General features: G+C 34.3%; 1 protein-coding gene across 1 annotated transcript; it reads right to left on the reverse strand.

The window, feature by feature from the left end:
- Positions 1 to 2,468: 2,468 nt before the first annotated feature.
- LOC105347596 (eosinophil peroxidase) lies at positions 2,469 to 18,832 on the reverse strand. The gene is made up of 15 exons (XM_034454842.2): positions 18,696 to 18,832; positions 15,397 to 15,567; positions 15,057 to 15,183; positions 14,533 to 14,741; positions 12,782 to 12,964; positions 12,427 to 12,472; positions 12,119 to 12,228; positions 11,265 to 11,366; positions 10,236 to 10,322; positions 9,438 to 9,766; positions 8,879 to 9,045; positions 8,378 to 8,590; positions 7,847 to 8,013; positions 7,036 to 7,138; positions 2,469 to 5,404 (listed from the first exon to the last, which is right to left on the reverse strand). The coding sequence occupies exons 1-15, from the start codon at positions 18,697 to 18,699 to the stop codon at positions 5,341 to 5,343; spliced, it is 2,082 nt and encodes a 693-aa protein (XP_034310733.2). The 5' UTR covers positions 18,700 to 18,832; the 3' UTR covers positions 2,469 to 5,340.
- Between the last annotated feature and the right edge of the window lie 4,403 nt (positions 18,833 to 23,235).

Consider the following 23,235-nt stretch of genomic DNA (forward strand, 5'->3'; position numbering starts at 1 on the left):
AAGAATCTCCCTCATTTACAACATAAATCTTAAAGAGGCATGGTCACGATTTCGGTCTAATTTCATTTTTCTTTTTATAGTGTTTATAATGCTTTAGAAATGCACTTCTAATGATCAATTAAAATTTGAGAATCAGTCGTAAATTTATTTATAAACAAGGTACAGGGTCAATAATTCGTTGTCATGTAGGGAAGGCTCGTGCCCTGTTTTTGTTTACATTGGTTCAATATACATGTACCTGGTAAATGTTCTTTATCAAGCTGATATCTTTCCTTTCTAATTCGTTTTAAGCATAAGAAAATAATACCTAGCGTTTATCACATCCATTTAGGGTCAAATAGTAAAATTTACACTTCTACAAAACGTTAACAAAGCTTTGTTTACATGACAATAAATTGTAAGCTCTGTATCTCGTTTTTTACACGACAACTGACACAGATTTTGGTTGACTATTAAAAACGCCTATTTGAAGCATGATTGTCAGATTTAAAATAGTTGCACAGCTGTAGTTTCACGGGAAATTTGGGTTGACGGACCGTGATGCTACGTTTCCAAATAACAGTTACTGTATATTCATTGCGCATAAAAAGTTGCGCGCGGATTTAGACTCATAAAACTAATTAAGGAATATAATCTGTAAAAAATGTTCATCCCAAAAACATTTGGAGTAATTTTGCTTATACATGTTATGACATTCCTTTAGGTGTCACTAATTATCTTTAAACACCCTCACCAACCCGGTATCTTGATATTTTACCTGTAAAACTAAGAAAAAAAATCATTAAATTTCGTACATCAAACCATCGTTTTCCTGTAGAGACAGGCAGATGGTATAACATTCCTTTGAATGAGAGGTTATGTCTTTTGTGTAATAAAGGTCTCATTGGTGATGAATTTCATTATATTTTAGAGTGTTCGGCTCTAGAAGAAATAAGGAAAAAATACATTAACACAAAATATTGGAAAAGACCAAATTTTTTTAAAGTTTTCTGAACTCATGACTAATTGCAATTGTAAATCGCTAAGAAAATTATGTGTATTTATTTCAAAAATTTTTGATGCTGTCTGCTCCTCTTAGTTGTTTTCCTATTATGATCCTTTATACTAAAAATCTAACATAAGTAGTGATTCTATAGTCTGTTCTTTTTTATTTATATTTTTTCCCTGTATGAAAATGTACCTGTTTGTCTGTACCTCTGACGATTTGTATTTGTATGTATTATATATATGTTCCTCTTGTACCAAATTATTTGGTCTGAGCGAATAAACTGAACTTGAACTTGAACTTGGTAAAGTGAAACTGTATGGGTCTTTTTACAGGTGAAAATAGCGACTCCTGATCCCGACGTCAATTTGGATGCAAAAAGTTTCTTTTCTTAAGAAGTTTAATGAGTTTAAAACATTTGGTGCGGGATATATATACAGTTGTTTGTTTGGACGGTACTATAGCTTTACGGTACGTCAATCCAAATGTCCCATGGAACAACAACTCTGCAGCTAGATAAGAGGCTATCAAAATAATTATATATATACATAGAAACTTCCTCAATCTCCATTTATTATCCTCTAAAGTAGATTTTTATACTTAATTTCTTTGATGGTCACTTGATTAAATCGTGGAAAGTCCGAGTGGTTTCTCAGTATCCATACTTTTCTTAGTATCCATACTAAGAGGTGCACTTATCGGTCAATTTCCTACTCGGAGAGGTCAATATCATACAGAACAAAGGCGATTTGTGAATTTTAAAAAATCAGCGTCCTTAATATTAAGTATATTCATTGTAAAGAAACAAAACATGATAGACTTATTTACTGGCTATGAGGACGATAGTAAGTTTATTATACCATGGATTACATCAGAGGTTTTGCGAGATTGTTAACTCATGTAATTCAGAAATATAAAAATTTTGTCAAAATATTCAGAATGCATTGATAAAGGGGAGGTTACTGTATATTTTTGCACTCTATTTCATGCACCGTAAGAAATCTATAAAACTCATAACAAGTGTTTCCATTTAGCTGGAACTAGAAGTGATGTTATATACTCAGTTTGTCGTGTAACATTGAAATGCTCGTAAATATTTGGTAAAGTAAAGTGTGAATATTGGTTAAACATTGAGATATTATGAATTTCTAGTGTGGTTTTACTACTATGGAGAGTTTGACTTACATGCAGACCGAGGAAACTGACACTTTGAGACTGACTTTATAAGATTACTTTGGTGACGTAAGAAATTATCATGGAATTATTGGTATGAATAAAAGTAATAACCTCCATACAATTAAATAAGCATTTGCATTTAACTCTTATAGTTCAATACTATGAAAATTATATTACAGAAATTAGCGCATTTGTCACATCGGAGACGATTTTTACACACACCTCTACCTGTTTGGTTCAGTTTCAAGGAAACTGTTTTAAAGATGTCGTTTTTATTTACTCGTGTCTGAAAAACTATCACAATTGATGTAGATTTCACATTATTTATTGTATAAAGAGGGGGCTCCAGAGAGTAGGTATATACAGAATATCATTCTTTTATTTTGTTTGTACAAGTATTTAACATACTCTAATTCATATAGAATTTCTAATGTTCAACCAAAATTTCCGCGTCAATCGTGGAATTTTAAGCAAGATACAGAGCCCACAGTTCGCCTAGGTTTGAGTCATATTTTGTTCACATGAGTTTATTACATTCAGCTTAAGATTTTTAATTTGTTATTTCCTATTCAGCATTTAAAATGGAAAAAAAGAATTTTCAATTCTTTTATTCACGCAAGACCAGTTCACTGGTATTTGATGTTCAAAATCAGTTTATACAAATGTACACAAACACAGTCAAGGATCACATATACAGTAGGAGTAATAATGACGAAAAAAGGTTAAGTTTACAATACAATAACTTGTTTAAGTTGGTTTCTGGAAGAACAGACTTTGAAAATTTTCTTTAAAAATATTGACAATTTTTTTACTTTTTTAATCCTTAGTTTTTAAGATCTGTGTACAAACATAGAATTGTGAGCAAATCTCTGTATCTCGCTTATAATTCGAAGCTGAACACTCCAGTAGGGTTAGTAAATAGCAATTGTAAACAATTAAACACAAGAAACATTCACTATAACAAATAAAGAACACAATTTATTTTTTCGAAATGAATCATATATATACATGTATATATACCTACATATTTCCGTCAGCGGTATCACACTCTATTTTAAGTGAATAAACTCGAGAAAATGCCGAGCATCTTAACAAAACCTATTGCATTAATCTACCATTACGCAAAAGATAATGCCGAATTACCGATAGAATGAATTGTATTTCAGTACTTCTTTGATGCATCAGATTTTGCTTAATTTGCGCAGGTAAACAGTTAACTGTTTGATTTACCGAAGTCTCTGTTTGATTTGATACGTAAAAATCACGAAATACAGACGATAGTTCCCAGGTTACAAAGCATAAATAATGAAAACGAAACGAAAATCACAACAAGCTAACACCAACGTCATTTGTGAAAACTGTCAATGCATTGAAATATTTAGCCTCAATTTACTTTACAAAATCGGCACCAATATATTTTGCATGTTTCAAAACATTTCCCTTCATACGCGAACTGTTGCACAACAAGCAAATTCATCATAGTCAGATCGAACCTTTTTCGTATAATGTCATGGCTGCTTTAAACAAAGAACCTCGTTTTAGAAGTATGGAATACGAGTCTTGGTAAAATGGGTATGCAAACCCGGGCCGTGGCAAAATAAAAGCCGGGGCATATCGGCAATCGTCAATTCCAAATATGCATTATTTTGCAGCAATATCTACAGCGAATACAAATATACTGGTCCATCAAATATCCCGAAATTTTAATAAGATTAGCAGATTAATAACTGCCAATCTTTTGTTTTGCCCAGGCCCAGTCTTGCCTACCCATTTTACCGGATGCCGAACCCGAAGCTATTAAACTGATTGAAACACGCCTTTCCTTTATCATTATTTTCGTAATAACTTAGATTTGAAACAGAAATATTCCTTAATTTTTGCATTTTATATTTTCCTTCCCGTAAGGATAATTTATGCTAAACTACGTTGAATTGGACTCAGTGGTTCTTGAGAAGATTTTTAAAAATGCACCCCCCTTTTTCTACAGTTTCAAGGTTTTCTCTGCTTTGAATACAGATCGGACTTTAAATTTATTTCTGCAATTTATATTCGCTCTCCCATAAGGATGCTTTGTGCCAAATTTGGTTGAAATTGGATAAGCGGTTTTAGAGAAGAAGTTCAAAATGTAAAAAGTTTACAGACGGACAGACGGACGGACAGACGGTTAACGGACAAAATGTGATCAGAATAGCTCACTTGAGCTTTCAGCTCAAGTGAGCTAAAAAGTATTTCGATCCAAAAAATAATGTCGTTTATCAAAAGCTCACTGTAACAGTTTAAGTTGGAATAACACATCATCACATAAAGGCTGAACTCTGATCGAAACGACATTTCTGATTTATTAAAAATATTTTATCAACATAAACATGTAATATTTTTTCATAGCCGAGTGGATAAAGTGTCGGGTTGTGATCCGTACATCCCGAGTTCGAACCCTCAAAGCTGTAAAAATGCAATGCGCATCACACGAAAGAACTGAGTCAAATCTAAATTAGGAGTGTATACGTCTGAGTTTTATAGGTTACACGATCAGAATTACACACATTCTTACTAAGGCTCAAACACCAATACGATTGTATTTTCGGATTCACAAGCTTACAGATCTGGATTTTTTAAAACATGATTACCCTCCATATTTTACCACTAGTTTTTACTCAAAGTGACTCTCTCTCTCTCTCTCTCTCTCTCTCTCTCAAAATTTGTCCCAATATATATTTATACAGTGGATGATTCGGTAAGCATAACAAGTCATACATGTACATAGAATATCGGAATTACTAATATACATTTTAATTCTTATTGTTCGCTTGAAAAACATCTAAGTGTGTTAAATTGCCATCGGCAGTTGGTTGACCTCGGGCAATAGAAAACACTTAGCTGTTCCCTGCACCTCGGGGAAAATATTCCTAGTCTAGTCTATTGAATTCTCAGGCATTCAATATTTGTATAATAGAGTCTTTTTGTGAAATGCTTTTAAACGTGAATATTTTAATCATCCTGGTAAAACTCAGAGTATTTTACATGTATGTACGTCAATTTTATTTACACATAAAAGGGATTACAATATGTGTACGTCAATTTTATTTACACATAAAAGGGGTTACAATATGTGTACGTCAATTTTATTTACACATAAAAGGGGTTACAATATGTATAAAACTCATAGCCTTTACAGGTCTCTATCTCCTTTTCCAGGCGGAGAAGTTAATACCAGGGAGTGATTGACAGCTCTGCCAGGAATTGCTAGAAATAAAAAAAAAAACAAAAAACTAAGAATTATCACCGTATATATGTATTCACTTTTACGTTTGTCATAAGCCAAGTTCTCAATTATTTCTAAGATAACTAATGCCACAACAGGTCAGCTAAGCTGAAATAGTTTCATGAGAATTGTAGCTGTTTGTCTAATTTAATTATAAAACAGGGCATGGATGCTTATACTGACACTTTATTCACTTACTCATTGATATTTTCATATGAACACAATGCTAGACGTGTATAAGGTTAATCTATGAAATTTAAGATGGAATAACACATCATCACAAAATAGCTAATCTCTAATCGAAACGTCATTTCGTTTTATTCAAAGGATTTTATCGACCACCAAATGTAAATTACTTCATAGCCGAGTGGATAAAATGTCGGACATGTGATCCGCACATCACGAGTTCGAATCCCGTAGGGTTTTTTTTATCGTTACTTATCAAATTGAATTTTTTAGATAATCATTTGTTATCCCCAAACTACAAATTTTGTTGCTTATTTGACATGTGTACAGTTAATTTATCATCATATCTTTCATAATTAAATAATTTACTGTTAATTTGAGTGACTTTTTCCAGGTGTGTTATTCCACCTTACATATGAATACTGACTCGACTCTCTCTCTCTCTCTCTCTCTCTCTCTCTCTCTCTCTCTCTCTCTCTCTCTCTCTCTCTCTCTTTCTCTCTCTCTTTCTCTCTCTCTCTTTCTCGCTGGGATTTGTGAAAATGGTTAAAAAATTCTAGTGTTTTCAATAAGTTTCTTTAATAGAAGGAAACAACTTTGAAACAGCAGGAAACCTTATCTCGGCGAAGGGGCTGGGGCCGCCTCAGGCCAAAAACAAACAAGGTACTTTTCCTTCTTCTAAGGCCATCAAAAGGTATAAGTTTTATCAAATGTTTACTGCTAAAAACTGCTTAATTTTACCTTAAATAGTGCCATTTTAAAGACTATTTTTTCCCTATTCACCAATTTGTAAAACAAATTCATGAACTTTTTTTTTTACCAATTTACAGCTAAAAAAAATATTAACTGTGCTAAACTGTTCATGATGAATATACTCTATTCTATCTTTTTCCACTTACTTTAAAAATTTTTAAATAGATACAAATAATAGACGCTACCTACCTACTCTTAGATTTGTGGTAATGAATAAAGTCACTTGACAAAATCAACTCAATGTAAAAACGCAAAAAAAAAAAAATAGGTCAAAAATCTGGACATTGATTAATACCTGTAATAGGTAGTATTGAAATGAACAAACACACTCCAAAGATATCTTTAACTCTTTCAATGACACTTGACATTCATCCTTTTACTGGTTATTATGGATATTGATACAGACATATTATATGCATCCACCTTATTTTGGAATTTTGGATAAATGGATACATACACTACCCACTAATTCACTTATTTTTAATCCCAGCTCTGTGTACATTAATATAATACATTATATTACTTATATTGTAAGACATTGTATCACTAAATGTGGGTGTGAGACATGGAGTTATATATATTACTACTTACTTTGGGTTGGGGACATTAATATATACATTACATATTACCTATATTGTAAGACAATGTATCACTGTATATCGTCACTACTTACTTTGGGTTGGGGACGTGGAATACGTCGGGTTGAATGGGGTCCACGCCGAGGTTGTCACACAGTATCTTGGCGAACTGTACCTTCCTGATCTCTGCCAGTTGTTCTGTAATACAAAGCCGAATAACATGTACATTCAGTTTGATTGGTTTATTAGTCTTATTAGCATTCGTATAGCATAAACATGTACACCGTCTCATAAAATCCCCATTTTATTATACCTTTCTGTCTAAACACCCTTTCGCTTACACTCCAGGTCTTTTGCTTAAAGTGCGTTCAGAGTCCCGCACAGTTCAATAAAGCATTGAATGCTTATTTTTGGATGTCGTCGATCCTACAACACACCAAGCGGTGCAGACAAATTGAAAACCGTGTTAGTGCGGTATGCTCATTTGTCTGCACCTCTTGGTGTGTCATATAACCGATGGCATCCAAAACTTATATTTATATTCATACCGATGTCTCTTTGTACGAAATATATGTGTGTCGTCGATATTATATAGGCTCTTAATGAGGGATACGAAACATACATTGAACGGCCATATTAACATGTTATTTAGTTCGCTCCGCAACGAAAAAATGTATAGCTATAAACTTTGTCAAACAAAATCTTTTCTATGATCTTTTTAATGATAGAAACAGAAATGTCACTGAATGTCTGTCTTATATATATCACACAACGCAACACAACTCGGCTGTTTGATCATATCTCGTCCTACGGTTAAAAAAATAGTACAACCTCAGACATTCTGTCGATTCGAACAAAATCGCCGTTTACTAGATGGTTTTATTTTTGTTTTTTGCTTTTTTTTACCTCTTCTGAATCCTTCCCTGCCCCTGTTTTCGTACCAGTATCTGTCTCCCTCTTTCATGTCTCTAAACTGGTTCCCTATGATACAGGAGAACAAGGGACCGACCGCAGCGCCGTCTAGCGGTGTTTCTGCCACTCCACCAGCAAATACGTCAATGTCATCAACGTCACTGGAAATAAAAATACAATTTTGACTTCCGGTACTGACATTTGCATGTAATTAATTCAAAATGGAAGAAAGTCGGCTTGCATTTTGACTTTTGAATTACTTTACCATTTAATAAAATTAAATATATGTAAAATATGATCAGAAAAAATGAATGTTTGTTTTTATGATCTTAACATATTTTTTTTTCAAAACAGACAAAAAGACATAGACAGAAATAAAGATTGTTTTTAGTAAAATATTAGAGATAGAACAAAATAAATGATGTTTAGCTGAATCACCTTAATATTCTTTGAGGAAAAAAACCCAAACAAATCATTAACCAGTTGCTAGAATATTGCAGGGGAGTAATCAAAACATATAAATACCTGTAGAGGTCGGCAAACACCGCCTTGTTTTCGTCACTCATGTCGGGTAGATCGGAGAAAGACGTTGCTACCGGAAGTCCACACCACTGACGCCATGCGTTATACGGCGGAAGTCCGTGATCTCGTCCTCGTTGTAAATTAAGAGCCCCAAGGTCAAATCCGACCCCGTCCGGCCCCTCAAACAGATGATCCCGGAGAGCATCCTCAAAATGACTGAAAAATAACCAAACAAGCAAGATCCATTAAATTTAACCCATATTCACAAATATTGTTGTTATCACTTAATATAGACTTACATTTGTAAGGGATAATTTCTTTAGATTTGCAAATGAATACATGTAAATTTAAATTCTATGTTTTGGGCTCTATTTATGCACAATTCGTCTGATTTTTATCAGCATATATTGCGTTAAAATACATATTCATGCAAAAAGTAAAAATATGTCTACATTTACAAAACGAAATTTCCCAGGAACATGTTTGTATATTTTCATTTCGCACCTGTCTACTTTCATTGAGTTTGAGGTAACAACAAATCGCGCCAGGTCCGCCACACTCCTTCCGCTCCTTGTGATCAGCATGTGCGGATCCAGGAGTGTCGACTCGGTCGGGGTGGACTCGAGACGCGTCATAAAGTCCCGGAGCACGTAGGCGATAGAGCCCGGAACCTGCAATAATTTAAGGAGTTATCAAGGTCAAAAAGTTTTCAGCAGAAATGCTATTTTTTATTAAGTTTTTCCCTTTTTTTGTAATTTAAACGTATATTTAATTTATTTTATCAAACTTGCTTTGTAGTTGTAGTTTATATTATAGCAAGGAACAGCGGTTCTCTAAACAATAAAGCATCTTCAGAAACACTAATCCCTCGATAAAAAAGATTCTACAATCTGGTATGAATTGATGATAATTTTTTAAAACTTAAAAGTTAATGTTCTCAGGTGTGTTTAATTTGGATTCATTTTTCTTATTTCAAATGCAAGCTATTTAATCAGTAAAAGGAGAGACAAATAGCAGAATGAATATTTAAAAGGGATAGCGATAATATTCAATATTCCCCAACCTGGGAGTGACCAAATCTAAAGGCGGCTGCGTTGAACACGTTTTTGGCGGCCGGGTTCCTGCTGCTATTGTAACTGCTGCTATGTCCGGTCAACTGAAGCTTCAGGTTGTACTTCACAAGGTCTTCCTCGCGGAGGATGCTGGGAAGGAACTCCCGGTAGTTGATCTGTTGGAGAAGGGCTCCAATGATTTTCCTCGTCTCTTGGAACAAGGTCGCTGCGTCCCAGTCCGGCCGGACTCTCCGGAGTTCCTCCACGATCCGGTTGTGTTCCCGGACAAACACCAGGTGGTTACCGCCCAGGGACGGGATCACATTGACGCGGTGGTCTCCTGCAATATTGTAGTGTGTAAAATAAACATTTCGTTCTAAAAAAATTTGTCCTGTACAAAATGAAAGGAAAAATGATCGAGTCTAAATACTCCACGGTCAGACATTACTTTACAATGATGCATGAATGAATGTCAGGGTACGTATTAACACTTTGATTATTGACACTGGTTTTACCTTTTAACGAAATTTTATTCATTGAAAGAAGTGAAAAACTATCTCTCGCAAACAAAGCCATTTTTGGTTTTGGAAGAAGCGCTGCTGTAACACGATAAGCAAAATAGGATTTTATGTAGGAAATCTGTCTCTTGTAACGGCAATGCATGAACAAACCGTGAGACAAGAATTTGATAATACATGTACATGCATTTATTTTATACATCAATCGAGTCCAATTATTTTTTTTTGTCGGGTGGAGGGGGTTGAGATAATGATTCCTTAAATGGCAGATAAACAATATGAAACACTTACCGGCAAGTTGGCAGAAGTCATCAGAATCAGACAGTCTGCAGCCCCCACCACTAGGGAGCAGGTTACCGTCTGAGGTCAGCATACTGCCTGTCAGAACACACCGAATATCAATACGATATATCAAAAATATTATTGTGCTTAGATAATACAAAATTGTAATACCTGTACGCCATTGAAAGACAGAAAAATCAGATCAAAAGTGACGCGTGCTCATTTAACTATGCCTACTGATATTGTTTAAAAATGTAATGGACATTACCGGTGAACTTAATTTTGTAAACCGTCCACCAAACACACTAGATTTAAAAAAAATGTCTGCGAATCTTTGACATTGGATATATTGAAAACAAGCATTTTGAGAGCACTGCATTATGCACAACCAACCCCCAATTTCAAAGGTCAAATCCAATAAAGTAACAAAATATGAGCTGTTTAAAATTCATTTCTTCATCATCTTTGGGATCATTTTGATAAATAGACGAGGCATTGATCAGATCATGAATACGAGAGATTTCTTTTAAAAACACGCGGTGTTAGATGGAGAGACACAGTAGATATGATCTACCCGATCAATGCCCATCTTCTCTTTTCTCACCCTCAAGTATCGGCGTGACATTAACACTGTTTTGAATTGGAATGATTTTTAAAAATCAATAACTTTTAAATCTGTGGATCAAAAGTAACGCAATTCTAACTCGCTGTGTTTGATTGAATGACACTATAGGACCTGTCTGATGCACTCTCTTCTTCTCTTTTCTCTTCTTCGTGTAATGGGACACTGATCTAACCCGATCGCGTAAAAAAAAATACCTGGCAGTTTTGATTTTACGGCTTGAAATTAAGATTTAATGTGTAGGGCATTATTTATATGCCACACAAGAAGTTTGAAATCAATTTGCCAAACCATAACGAAATAAAGTATCATATGAAAAAAGAAGTAGGGAGAGAATGTGGTGTTTTTTTGTTTGTTATTTGAGAATCGTCATTGCTGTGAGCACTGTTACAACTTCCGGTGCCTCGAGGTCTCACCTGTGTTTGTGTCCACGAGTTCCAACCATTTCATGTTTGTATCTCCATACACCACCCCGCCATCGATAAACGACGTTATCTGATTAATCTGTTCTCGAGGCCCTAAAAGAAAATCAACATCATCGATTAAGATGGCTGAACATTAGTCAAGAAATTAACCAACAGATTTTCTACATGGTCTAATTGTTATAAGCTTATCATTTGGTATATTATATATTTAAACAGAGCTCTTCTTTTGGAGGAGATCAATACAGTCTTGATAAAGCCACGAGAATCAAACCCTCTTAAATCTAAGTTGCGAATCTCTGTGCATTGGATTAGTACCTTTACATATCTTTAACAGACTTGGGTTTGCTTTTTTTAAAGTTACATTAATTGAAATAAAGCAATTATATATTAAAATAATCAGTATCAATAGTCCTCAGTATTTTAAAATAACCTCAACGTAGGTTAGAAATTTAAAAGAAAAAAGAGGCTTTAAAGTTCAGGAACCTCGACACCCCGGGACTTAGACTACTTTTTATGACAGTACATGTACGTCACAACATGGCGATTTAAACGCATTGTGAAACAGTTTATATCGACAGTGTTGTTTATATATCTGTGGCGCAACGGGCCTAGCTTCGGTCTACTAACCCACAGGTCCCGAGTTTGAATACTGCATGGAATTTTATTTTCATTAAGAACGGAAAATTAAAAAAAAAATAATTCCCCCCAAATTTTAAAATATTTTTGGTCATTTTGAACTCTAACATATGCTAAACAACCATGTCAATAAGTAATTCAGAATAATAGCTTAGCACGCAGAACTTTTCCCAGGTGTGTGGAGAATCCTTAAAAGACAACTGACATACCTGCTTCACACCCGTCGGCTGCGGGAGCGGGGGCGGATCTAACGAACTCCATGCAGTTGTCGTTAAAATGGGGATCATCGGACGGGATGGGTATCGGGAGGCAGTCAACTCTAGTTAAACAGAAATCAAATATAATATAAAATCTTGACAGGTGAAAGGAAATATTTTGCGCATTTTGCAAGGAAAAATAAACTTCAAGAAAGATACATTGAATGAAGAGTTTACAGGCATTTCATGATGAATATAATTTGGAATATGGACACGTAAATAAGGCACCTGTCTTTGGAAAGTGAAAGTAACACCTGTACCTATTTTGCACTTCGGTTCCACAACACGTAATTGGCGCTCCATCACCTGAAAAAGGTCATTAAAATGTTGAAAACAGACAGATCAAGACTAATGTCAAATTTGAGTTAGGAAAAGCAAGGTACTATGTAACAGCAAACGTTGTAACAAGAATTTGACAATAAAATATTTCTTAGTCCTATTTTTATATTAATTTTTTATTACATATTTTTTACTCTGAAAATGATGCCATAAATTCCATAAATCTGATGTCTTTATAGACATGCCGGCATTGCACCAACAAACATGCGTTTGAAATCTCTGATTAATACAAAAGAGCCACACCCAAAATGGCAACGCAAGTAACCAATACCTCACCTTGTGTCACGGGGGTAGCAACAATATCATGGTCAATGAACTGTCCCCAGGCCATCACCATCAGGGTACGGGCGTGGTCCGTCTCCGTACAGTCTCCTGGGGCACGGAAAAGGTTGTTACTGATGAGTCGTGGGCTGGGAAGGGGACTGCCATCTGTTGCGGTGGTTCGCGGGGAGTTAACTCCTGTTTGTACGATACGATTGTTCATATTATCTATTTAAATTTCATACAGATTAAATAGTTTTTTTTTCAGTATCATGAATTCGGGAAACAAATGCAACAGTTATGATAAATTATGGCCAAAACCAGTCTTTTTCATTTTTATGTGGTGTTATGTTAAAATGTATACATGTAATAGATATATGATCATAAAATTCTAAAATGTATAAATCTTTATGTAATCTTTAATGGAATCTTTCAAGCCGAAAAGAACAACTAATTTTTAAATAAACTTCGATAAAGAAATTTTATTTTATATAGCTGATTTAAAAAAAATTGGTTTACATATATCTCTTTTTCCTGTACATGTTTTTCTTGTATTCATAAAAGAAATGGACTTATATTTTATAACATATTATTGAAAATAGAGTGTAAATTTTTTTTAGATAATTATTTTGATTACCATTCCCATATCAGAAAAACACAACACACTTGTATTAAATTACAGTTCGTATATATACATGAACAGTATTCATTTGATTTATACATTAAAATTTTAGTTAAAACGTACGTAGATAATATAAATCCCTGAAAAGCATTTGTTGAAATTTTACAAAAAAGAAAAATTGGTGGTATTCGTTAAAGTGATTTTATCACAGAGGGAAATACATAAAATGACTAAATTAGACAGAAAAAGATATCAACGAGACAACAGATGGTGATTCATGCTCTAAAAATTAAAATATTGCTTTAAACGAAGATATATATAAGTAATAATTGCGCATGCACATGCAATTGCAAGAAATACATTTTTTCCCTATAAACAGCCCTTTGGTTATTGCTTTCTTAATGACATTTGCATTGGTCCTTGGTGTTATTTTTATTTTGCAGTGTATAATGCTCTGTAAAGAAAATATTTGAAAACATTCGTATATGTATGTAAATCTGAGAGAACTGGTTAATTATTTCTGCACAGCAGTGACAATCCTAACATTAGTACATTAATCTTATAGTCTTGGTTATTCCGTGAAATATCCATGTCTATAATACCCAAATTGTGTATTTGAAATTCTTCGTTAGATAAAATATTTATTCCACTTGAAAATAGTTTGCCAAAATGATATATGACTTCTTTCTTTCCAAATGTGTTTCAATAGTGATTACAAAGTCATATTTATAAAGAAATTTATTCCCAACTACGATTGAAAAAAATAATTTTAATAGTATATGTAGCTGTATTAATATTTCAAAAGTGGCTGTAAAGTGATTCTTATGATGAATGGATCCCCAACCACTATCAAAATAATAAGTTCAAAAGTGGTTGTATTTCAAAAGTGGTTGCAAAAGTATTTTTCTAATGAAATACATCGATCCCCAATCAATATTGAAATAATTTATTTCAATAGTGGTTTTATTTCAAAAGTGGTTACAAAAGGTTTCCTCTAATGAAATGCATTCCAGTTAGTTGTATTTCAATAGTGGTTGCAACAGGGCATAATTATATATGTTCATTAAAAATCTACATGCATATCTAGATCAACACATTTGAATCATTCCAAATCTTTAAACAATCTGTAGTATAGCAGCCTTACCATCGTCATATTGTGCGGGTTGATAACGAGGCTGTGGTGTGACGGCAGCGCCCCAGTGCGGATTGTTCAGGTTGTTACAACTTCCGTCCACCGAGCGGTAGGCGCTGTCCCGGGCCTGGGAGCAGCTGATCGGAACCGGACAAAACTCGGACCGGAACTCCTCCTGGACTTCCGGGCTGGAAGACACTTCGGCAAGAGTCAGGCCTTCTCTACAGAGAAAATGATATCAAATTAAACTAAATCAGATCCAAATTCTAATTATTAAACAACTATTTACAAACAAGTTCTCAATAAAAAGGACTGATAAAATATTATATCACCGAAACAACATTTTTTTGTCAATTACATGTATTTTGTAACGAATATTACAATGACTTATATTAACTGTAAAATTGTAGTCTTCTCTCTCTCCTCTCTCTCTCTACCTCTCTCTCTCTCTCTCTCTTTTGAGAGAGAGAAAGAGAGAGACGGACGGACGGACAAAGACAGAAACAGAGAGAAGGAGAGAGTGAGAGAGTACTCACTGTTCTGTCAGTATTTTGGTAACTTCCACAGACACCAGTCCGGCCTCGGCGAGGTGGTCCGCCTCCCTCCGTGACTGGGTCACCACGCTGTGTCGGTCCTTGGACGTCTTTCCCTTCCTGTCAATTCCTTTAAAACGTAAAGACAGGCACAGTAAATAGAAAACGTCGACATTTTAGACAGGATTTGTAAAGTTTCAATGATTTTGGGATTTAAGTTAGTTAAACTGTTATTCCATAAAAAAAACCACTCATTCTTTGCTAATTTGACATCACTTTAGAGGAAGAAAAGGATAAATAATTTATAAGAACATTTATATTGAGAGAGAACAATTATAGTTACCCTTGTCTTTGAATTGTTTGAGCTCCTTTTTGTGATCGTCGAGGGTTTTCTCCCCTGTTTTAATGGCGTCTTTCGCGGACTTTCTTAAATCCCCGTCGGAGCGCCTCCCCTCGGCCGTGCTCAGGTAGACGGCCAGCAACGTCACAGCGACACAGGTAACGGCTAACAGTTCTGTTAACAAATACAGCTAACGGGTAAATATCTATCAAGCTATCAAGAATTACAAGTAACAGGTACAGGTAACACTTCTGTTTAAAAAGTACAAGTATTGTATTGGTTTTTTTTTTTTTACCAAGAACCATACGATTCATAGGTTTAACATATATACATAAGTAAAGTGAACAAACATAAAAAAAATCACAATCGTGTATTAGACTGTGTGTGCACATAGCAGTGTGCAAAATGTACATGAAAAAAGTAAACAGGATATTCTCAAAACAAAAGCAATAAATATAATTTTATATTAATTCTGAGCATTTATATAGGTATTTTCCCAAATTGCACAGCTCTTTGATATTACAGCAGTAACAGCATCCGAGTAACAAATCTATCAAGGGTACATGACGCAGTTCTGTTCACAAATACAGGTAGCAGGTGATGGTTCTGCATGTCAACATAAACAAGTAACAGTTCTGTCAACATTTATATATGTAACAGGTAATAGTACGGGGTGACCAAAATAAAAATGTCGAGGTTTTTAGATCATAATATCATTAGACACCAGAACCAGGAACTATTTATAGATCCCAGGAGTGATGTACATGTACATCCGGTTATTAGAGAGGTAAACAGTTCCGGTCCGTTACTTATCCTAAGTTTGAAGATGAAAACATCGTTTACATGCACGTAACATCGTTTTTGAAAGTCAGACTCATCCAAAAATTCTTGACAGGCCGAAAAAACAAAACAAAACAAAAAAACAGGAAAATTTAAATTTTCCCAAAATTTTCAAAATCCTAATACGTGTGGGGGGGGGGGGGGGGGTAACTTCAATTTCACTCCTCATTTCCTTATTTTCATATCAATTTTTTACATACTCCCAAAAAAGTGGGGGGGGGGGGGAACTCCTTGATAATTCAATTTCTTATATGTAAATTTTAAAAAAAATGTTGCTGCGAGAAAAAGTGGGGGGGGGGCAGGCCCCCCTTGTCCCCCCCCCCTTTCAATGCTACGTGCCTTGTTTAGGGCGGGACTGTAATTTTGAGCTTAGTTTAAGGAATGGATTACTGTTGAAGACCTAGCTGAAATAATCACCGTCTATACACGTATGCCGTGCCAAATGTTCGCAACCTATTTTTTAAAAAGTCACGAGCTTCTGGATTTGATGTTATTCTATCCCTAGACTTAAGTGTTTCTTTTTCATTTAAGTTCCAATGATTTTAGTCAGACACCGTTTACGTCAGATATTTTAAACAGAGCGGAGTTAAAGGTCACGACCCCTGCCTGCGTGGGACTAACCGCCCCGGGGCCCGGTCAGAGGGAGACTTCGCGCAATATTGTTCCAAGGAAAATCGAGCTGGCTCCAACTTTCTCAACCAAAGTGAAAACACCGATCGAATAAGCGAACACGTAAACAAATATGGCTTTCAATCGCCCCACGGACAAACACATTTTGATCCACTTCTTTGATATATATATGTAATGATATCTATATATCTTTGCTGATGTCAAACCATATACAAGTAGAGCATGACTGCGCATGCTTCAATGACCTTACGCTCGGTAATTGATTTTAATTTGATGGTCTCTGGTTTTGTTTGACGGCGACTAATTTGATTTTCGCTTTTCTTTAAATCTGTACTTTTAAATGGATACCCGAATAGTAAGAATTAAACTGTTATAATTATACATTCAGTTGAAATTGCTCAATTTTGTTATTTTTGTCGATTGTTCAGATTTAAACGCAAGGTCAGACTTTTATAAATAAAACAAACTGTTTTTCAAATGCATGAAATGGTAACTCTTTTAATTCCTTCGTACAGATATGAGACAAGTGAGACACAGGGGAGTTGTTTAAATTCGTTTCAAATATTAATTATAAAAAAAGAACAAGTGGTTATTATTTACTTATATAAACGACTGCACTATTCACACAATCATAATCATTCGGTCACTTATTTTTTTAATTGACAATGATATTATATGTCGGCCTATAATTTTCACCTACAGCTAATGCTCAAATAACATTTTTTCTTTCAATGTTACTGTAGCACAGTCAAACATCTTTTTCAAGTACCTTTGAATTATACAGACATTACAATTCAAAAATGATAAACGTCAAGATTATTATTCAAAATGAAATTATCCTTTGTCTTGTATACAAAAATATCAATGATATATATCGCTCTGTAAACTGGTAACACACTTATCTTTTTTTTTTGTTTTTGAGAAAATCGAAATCCGAATTAGCAAAATATGACTAAAGTTTAGTAGGTAAAATAGGTGTATCATACTGCTGCAGGTGTTCGACCAGGGAATGGAAGATCGGTGTCCAACCTGTTCAGCAATCACTTTCGTTTTATAAATTAGGACGGTCAAACGTCTGTCAGTCTCTCTCAGCACATTATAAGTTTTTCGATCGATCTATTTTTTGACATTCTGTACAGAAAATATTTCATACCGCTCACAGTTTTAAATTTGATGTTAATAAAACGAAAGTAATTGCTAATAGTTTTAAAACGAGTTAGTTTGCAGTTTTGTGTATAGAGGAATAGGATTTTCATCTGTTCACTCAAAAAGGCATCGTCGGAAACCCACGGCCGGTCTCGCATACGCTTACTGAATGTCCAAAGTAATAACAGATGTATAAAAGGATACATGTATAAACATAAATACCATTTCGTGCTCATGAATTCAAAATATTGATGATTGATATTTACATTAATAAACTAAACTTATTAATGTGCATTTTCTTTATTTCGATTTATAATCCCCAGGAAAGAAAAAAGCTGGGATATAAATATGATTTGTTAATTTACTTTAAACAGCCTTTTAAACAGCTGTCAAAAGATGTCGATGTAGAGAGAGGAAGAGACGGAGAAGGGATAGGGAAGATGCGTGCATTTTACCGTAGATTAACATTTAACGTTCATTTCGTAAATTACTCGACACAAACTCCCCAAAAAGTGTGTCGGAAAGCTTCTTAAAAATTCATTTTCTAGGAGCAAAAACTAAAATGTATGTTGTGATGTCGAAGGGGGAGGGCAAATGATTCTACGTTTATACACCCCCCCCCCCCCCAACCCTTCTCAATCTTTCAAAGTTAGAATAAAAATTAATTAGTAGATCATTATACTTACTCATTTCGACTGTTGAGTTTCGTCAGCCGACTTTCACTTGCTGTGTTCAGTACATAAGTTCTGATGTCGTCCTCCATTCCCGGGGTTTTAAAGTCTCGGGTGGCGACGTCATCAACAGCTGATAAGTGAGCAATGTCGATTTCACGGAGATTTCGTGGATGACTGGGTTTGTTGTTCCAGTTTGTTTTGATTCACTTGTTGACAGTTTATCTAAGCATTTCGTTGGAATTACAGTTATTACCTCATGACACGCTTACTTCTTTCGAAATAAGAAATAGAAATACTCGGCGAATATAGGCTGGCTAATAATGTTATCATAGACTGAAAATTTGACAAGCATTGATAGAAGACATTTTTAGTAAAATTTGATTGCTTTCTTTGATTTCTATCTATTCTAAACAGAATTATTAATGTACCTTTCCCTTAGTGCAAAACAATAATTGCAGTGGTGGATTCAAGGGGGGGGGGGCTGGGTGCACCTCCCCCGTAAAATTGTCAAAATAAAGTCAAATCGCACTCCTTCTGTCAAGAAGATGTACTACTTGCGAGTTTTAATGATCAACTTTTTAGACACTAATGGGATTTCTCTTCATTAGAATGCTTTCAACGGTGTAGTAAGTCTGCTCTGGACCCACATGGGGCCTCAAATTTGTGCAATTTAGGTAAATATATTAAAAATGCTTTTGTAATCAGAAACTTCATGTATAAACTTGCTTTTTTTCAAGTGACCAGTATATGGATTATAACATGTGTATATTAATTGTGTCTATGAGCTGTACAGCTGTTGACCATTAAACAATACAATAATACATGTATATAGCCGTAATTACCTTATGAACTCTTATATCACACTATTAATTGATTTAATTGACTGACTCAAATTGAAGTTTTATTCTTTGACACATGTCACTCTTGCTTTAATGCTTATATCTGTTGTTTTTAATTCTTTATTATTGTGATATTACAGCGGCGTGGATACTATAACGGGGGTTCGTGGTTAGACACTAGGATTGGATTTTGATAAAGACGAAAAAGTTAATGTTTTTCGTCTAGTTTTCTTATCTGTTCATTAGTTTTAAATACATATTCTAATGCAAGGCAGTGGTCTAATCGATCTGCCATTTGCGTAAACTTCTTGCAGCTGCACGAAAACATTTTTGTATTGTTCTTTGATATACATAGAACATGAAGTTTTAAAAACTGATTTTGAATATATATTATGTTATATACTCTGCTAAATGAACATATAAACGATCGGTTATAAAGATATTTCTTTTGCATTTATATCACTTAATAAAAATAGTAAAAACCAACTTCTTCAATTCAACTTGTTGATCTTCCTAGTCTGGCTCAAACACCATGTGATATATTGATATAAAGATTGATTTGATATTTTGCAGTAGTACAAATCTCCGTAATGCTTACGTTATGTTTTTGTTTATATTTTGAAGGTTGAAGTGAGAGAACCTCATTTAGACCTAAAATGTAATAAATATTTGAGAACTGCTACTGGTATATTGGACCCATAAAAAAAAGAGGGAGGCACGAGCCTTGTTTAAATAACAAAGAATAGCGAGGTTTTTTTTATCTTGCTAACTCTAAAGCTGACTCTCAAATTTAGTTGATTATAAAAAGTGTATTTCTATAGCACTGTAAACAATATGAATGGAAGAAATAAAATTTGATGAAAATCGTGACCATATCCTTTTAAAACTTTCCATTTTACCAATTGTGACAATATTGGCTATCATTTCACTTTACCCGATAGATTTAAAAGTCCTGACGGCAAACCTTGGGTCATTGATCATCATATCAGAAGCCTGCTCAAAGAATTTTACTTAAACAGTCCGATTACACACCTGTTTATTTGAATTATCATTTACAAATCTAGAGCTTTTTAAAAAAATGGTTCGAGCCGGATAGGAGGGAGTGGTTCATGTAAATAAAAACACGCCTACACAAAAATAACAAAAATAAATAAATAAAAAAGTAAATAAAAATCCCAAACTCCAATAATAAAGTAATAGGAATCGTGATTCCTACATGTAGATCGAAATCATACATAAATATTTAAATTATGTTTATAGTTCTATTTCAGGCGGGTATGGGGTCATAGGGATGATTATGTTTTGCAAAAAGCGATGTACCGGGTCTACTGAAGCATGATATCAATTTTCACTTGTAACTTCACTGATGTCCTAGTCATGTTGCATATGTTATTATACTTGCATTTGTTAAATAAATTATACCAGGAAATACACTTGTAAGGAATTTATCTCTTTTTTTTAAATTTCCCATTTGAATTTAAATCTTTTTCCATTTAGGAAGATAACGGCAATACATTATTTGGCTGTTACATGTACTCTATACTATTCACTTTCTTTTTTAAGTTATAAAAATATTATTTTAAATTCTCAATATAATCGTAGAAATATTAATTTTCAACTGAAAATAAATTTTAAAGTTTTCTTCACTGCCATAACCCCTTTAAATACCATTGTTCGACTTCAACTTTAACAGAGAATAGGCAGACAACCCGTGTACATCAATCGTGCCAAATGACGTCACAGTCACGATGACTCCCGAAACATCCGAGGATGTTTTCGAACCCATAATCAAACTCAAAATTTTTAAATATGAAATAATCATCAAAAAGAAAATTAATCATGTTTTTTATATACAGTCTCGGAAAGTTTAAGCGAGATAACCTGACGTTGAGGAAAAACATGACTTTTCTCTTATAACTCATGCTTATAAAATTAGCTCAGACAGTCGAGAAAGTTTCTATATTCATTATTTTTTTTTATAAAATAACGTGCAAATTAGAATGTTTTCATGGGAAGAAAATAAATGTCAGCCTCATATATATTTATTTTTTATGAAATGAAATGGGAAGGAGGTCCATGCCTCAACCATTTTCAAGTGAGAAAAAATTTGCCGTCTTGGTCAGATATGACACAATTTGAGGTTTTTAATGAGGTCAATGCAGAACACCTCAATTTGTTTTATCTATCTCCCAAGGCAGCAGCAATTTTCAGAGGACTTGTCGAGGGATGACTAGGATAATACCAGATGTGTTCCGAGAAATTAAGTGAATACTGCAGAAGCGTGTTCAACAGAGCGGGCGCTCGCCAAAATTCCCAAAACCTGCAACATATTGGCGAGCGCTCTTGAGTGGCCCCTCTGTTGAATACGCCTCTAGTCAACCGTTTCGATGAGAATTCACAATGGACAAATAACACGAAAACCTTTTGGCGTTAAACGCTGTCCAGATAGAATTGTCTAAATTAAACAAGATGTTAAATGGGCCATTATTTAATTAATTCATTATATCACTAATTCATGAACCTGAACGTTAATTATGTTCTCTGGTCAACTTTCACTATATTACAAGCCGAGTTATCCATCTTTCAATGTCGAATAAATCGATTTTTAATTTATTAACAAGAAGTTTTCCAACAACGTTATTGAAATGATAGGAGTAGGTATGTTAAGCAAAATTACACCTGGTCACACCACCTAGTCATTGTTTGTATTTTGCGTCATTTTTTGGTACAGTGTTATCCTTACTAGAATAGTTTTTTTTAACAATCAGGAGGATAGGAGGGGGTGGGTGGGGTGGCTGCAGTCTTTCTAGTGGTTTGTTGTTAGTCCTTCTGGTCCCACTTAGTTTTCTAGAGCTGATTTCTTCAAACGGTTATGCGAATTCTTTCCATACTACCTGTGTAGCTTTGTTATGATGCCCTGCCGTGTTAAATTCTATAAACCAACCAAGTTCAATGAATGATTTAAGTGCTTGGTCGATTTTACAACATCAATACTTTAATAAATCGGGATTTGTATTAAACAAAATTTATCTCATATACTTTACTATGGCAGTGTTCTATAATTAATACACTGACTTTACAACCAAGTCCTCAGCATATTCCCTTGTTTTTTGGTTGGCAGGCACGTAACATCAAAAGAGGGAGGAGAGAGCAGGTAGGAGACACCCCCACTTTATTTTGCTTAAATTTACATATAGAACATTACATTTTGAAAGAGTTGGTTACCAACAGTTAAGGAAGCATGTAAAAAACTAGAGGGAAACTATCAATATGAACGTTAGAATAGGAAGGTGTTGGTACTTTGATCACCAGCTATGTTTTAGTTCTCTATACAGACATTCGGAAAATGCAAATTAGCCCCATACTTTTGGTTAGATAGTTGAAATCTTTCATTTCCATATGTAGCAAGATTAAATTAATGAAGTCTACGGACCAAGATTTTTTTTACATTATACATGTGTACACAACGATTACACGAATACCTTACCCAAGGTTTCAAATTTTAATTTCGACCAATATAATTTCATATCTTACAATTTATACATTTCATTCAACCGTTACATGTTAAATAAATAGACTACAGATATGATAAATAAGATTAAAGAACAAAATATATTAATCTTCTTTTTTTTCTTTTTTATAAATTTAAACTTTTAGAACAGTGCTGCATCTGTATACATGTATGCGGTAATCTGACTATTGCAGTATCATTT

Source organism: Magallana gigas, chromosome 10 (assembly GCF_963853765.1).
Source record: "Magallana gigas chromosome 10, xbMagGiga1.1, whole genome shotgun sequence".
NCBI lineage: Eukaryota > Metazoa > Mollusca > Bivalvia > Ostreida > Ostreidae > Magallana > Magallana gigas.

Coding starts and splice junctions, on each gene's coding strand:
- LOC105347596 (XM_034454842.2), bottom strand. Junction 12,473..12,781: donor TGCTACCCCCGTGACACAAG/GTGAGGTATTGG, acceptor GACCTTTTTCAG/GTGATGGAGCGCCAATTACG. Junction 8,014..8,377: donor GTGTTTGCCGACCTCTACAG/GTATTTATATGT, acceptor TTTTATTTCCAG/TGACGTTGATGACATTGACG.